At 42.3% G+C, this 2,332-nt stretch overlaps 1 protein-coding gene across 1 annotated transcript in view; it reads left to right on the top strand.

Moving 5' to 3' along the window:
• The first annotated feature begins 177 nt into the window (after window positions 1-177).
• Window positions 178-2,332, top strand: part of LOC103396871 (calcium-binding protein 7-like) — an 11,230-nt gene continuing 9,075 nt past the window's right edge. The window contains exon 1 of the mRNA XM_025052902.1: window positions 178-250. Within this exon, the coding sequence (XP_024908670.1) occupies window positions 178-250 (73 nt within the window). The remainder of the gene's footprint in view (window positions 251-2,332) is intronic.

Below are 2,332 nucleotides of genomic sequence, written 5' to 3'. Positions count from 1 at the left end.
CCCCCGGGGCGCGAAGGGGGCCCACTTTTCCAAGTGGATGTACGAGTAAGAGGAAAAAAAAAAAAAAAAAAAAACAAACCCTGGGACTAAAAACCTCAAACTGTTGACGGTCGTTTTCTGCAGTTTATTACATTCATCATTCTGGAGACATTTAAAGACCCCCGACACCGACGTTTGATGTACCGGGGTATCTGCACCATCCCCGACATCCTCTCCTATAGCGCCCCGGTGACCGAGGATGAACTGGAAGGTGAGATGATACCCCGCTCGTGTGTTCACCTCTGCTGGTGTTCCAAAGTGTCCCCCGGAGGGGCATAGAAGCTGCTGCGTGTGGTCCGCAGTCGGCTCCGTAGCGGCGGAGCTCATTCAAACCGACGCGCGGTCAGCACCTTGGACAGCGCTCAGCGACATCAAGGTTATTACGCGCAGCGGGGAAGACGAAGAATTAGTTCGTTTTTTTAAACATTTTGTTTTGAAAGGTTCCATGTTTGTTTAACATACTGTATTTGATAAGATAGGTTTGCAGAAATACTCAAGAAGAGATTTTATATTTTTTTTGTTTGGAAAAATACGTTTATAGGAGGTGGAGAGGGTGAGGGAGAGGGGGACACAGGCATTGAAGGTTCTGTATTGTCCTGTGTTTTCTTAGCCCATATGTTGCATCAGAAAGTAGAATATTGGCTTTGACAAGAATCACAAACTTATAGTTTTTGCTTAAAAATATTATTTTGTTAGAAACCAAGTTTGTTCCCTAGACGACAGCACAAAACTAGATTTGTTTTGGCAAGTTTTTTTCCTGCACCCGGAGCATATACTGACCCCTGCAGCTCACTGTTATGTGAACCTGCGACATGTGCACATTAGCATGCAGCTGCCTCTCGGGGCATCATTCAAACCTCAAAGCACTAACACGTGATTCTTGTGACATTGTCATGTTTTTGAGGTCGGTGAAGCCGGAGTGGATACATTTTCAAGACATTTCTTAATCTTATATTTGCACTCATGACGATGATATCAATACTCGTCACCGCCACCAAGAGTCTTATTGTATTTTCGACCAGGCATAGGGAGTGTGCGGATTACAGACAAGTCCGGTCTTGCGTTGAGACAGTCGGTTGGTGGAGAGGAAATTAACTGTTAATTAATTGTGGAGTTAAACTCTACACAGCTTCACAAGTAGCTATACTTTCCTGATACAGAATTATTGCTATTTGGGTCAAATTGGAAGCGTAGCGGAAGTGAATAAGGCAACATGTCAACATGTCAGTGCCAGTGTGATCAGCTCAAGACGTCACACCCACGGGGGATGGGGTTGCATCAGTCTTTTCGATTTGTTGCCAAACATGATATTACGGCATGAAGACATTGGCATATTTTAACCGAGGAAAAACATGACTGTTTTTTGTGTCAGACATTTCTGTCACCGCTGTTGGAAGATTTTGCATATTTAGAGCCGGAGAGTAAGGTTTGCCTTTCAAATTCCCAATTTTAATTTACATCCAGCTTCGGGTGCAATAAAAAGAAAACTTTTCATTTATTGATTTTAATTAGTCAAAACGAGTTGTGCTCTCTCTCTGCTGTAGGGGGCAGAGTGAGCCACCTGGGCGTCGCAATCTCCGTGTTTATTGTTTATTATTTTATTGTTGGTCTGATGAGATGGGAGAGCAGAGTAAGTCAACTGCAGTGATGGGTGCACTGTCGACCAACCTAGCGAGAGCCAGGGCCTCCAGGTTGTGAAGAGGTTAATATGGCAGTCTATTGACTTGGGTCATGAAGGTTTGTGACTTTTAAAATATAGAAAAAAACTTAGGGAAACACTGCATTAGAACACCGACGTCAAATTCAATCATGCAAAGGGGCCGAAATTTTGAGAACAGTCTAGGTCTAAGTTCTAGGCCAAACAGGGTTTCCACTTACTGAACTGTAAAATGTGTTGTTTATGATAAAGGTCACAAAATCGTAAATGAACGCTTGATTAGAAGAAGTGGGCCACATAAAATTATACCACGGGCCAGATTCAGCCCTTCAGGCCTTGAGTTTGCCATAGACAAACCATCACTGGTATAACATGTGAGGACCAGAATCTTCTTCCTTTACTGACATGTGTTGCGTCAATTTTTTATTAGTAGTAGTAGTAGAAGTAGTAGTAGTAGTACTAGTATAAGTAATAAAAAAGTAAATAATAGTATTCCAGTAATATTGGACTTGGTGGATATGTCTGAAAATAGAGAAAAGAGAGCGACTCAGAGCAGTTACAGAAGATCTGTGTCTTTCTTCAATTCCTGTGAGTCTGATATTCAACTAAACAGAAGGCAATCAAAATGATGAACTT

This window comes from Cynoglossus semilaevis, chromosome W (genome assembly GCF_000523025.1).
Source record: "Cynoglossus semilaevis isolate Cse_v1.0 chromosome W, Cse_v1.0, whole genome shotgun sequence".
Classification (NCBI taxonomy): domain Eukaryota; kingdom Metazoa; phylum Chordata; class Actinopteri; order Pleuronectiformes; family Cynoglossidae; genus Cynoglossus; species Cynoglossus semilaevis.
The sequence above is the reverse complement of the archived record's forward strand: the minus strand, read 5'-3'. Positions and strand labels throughout refer to the sequence as shown.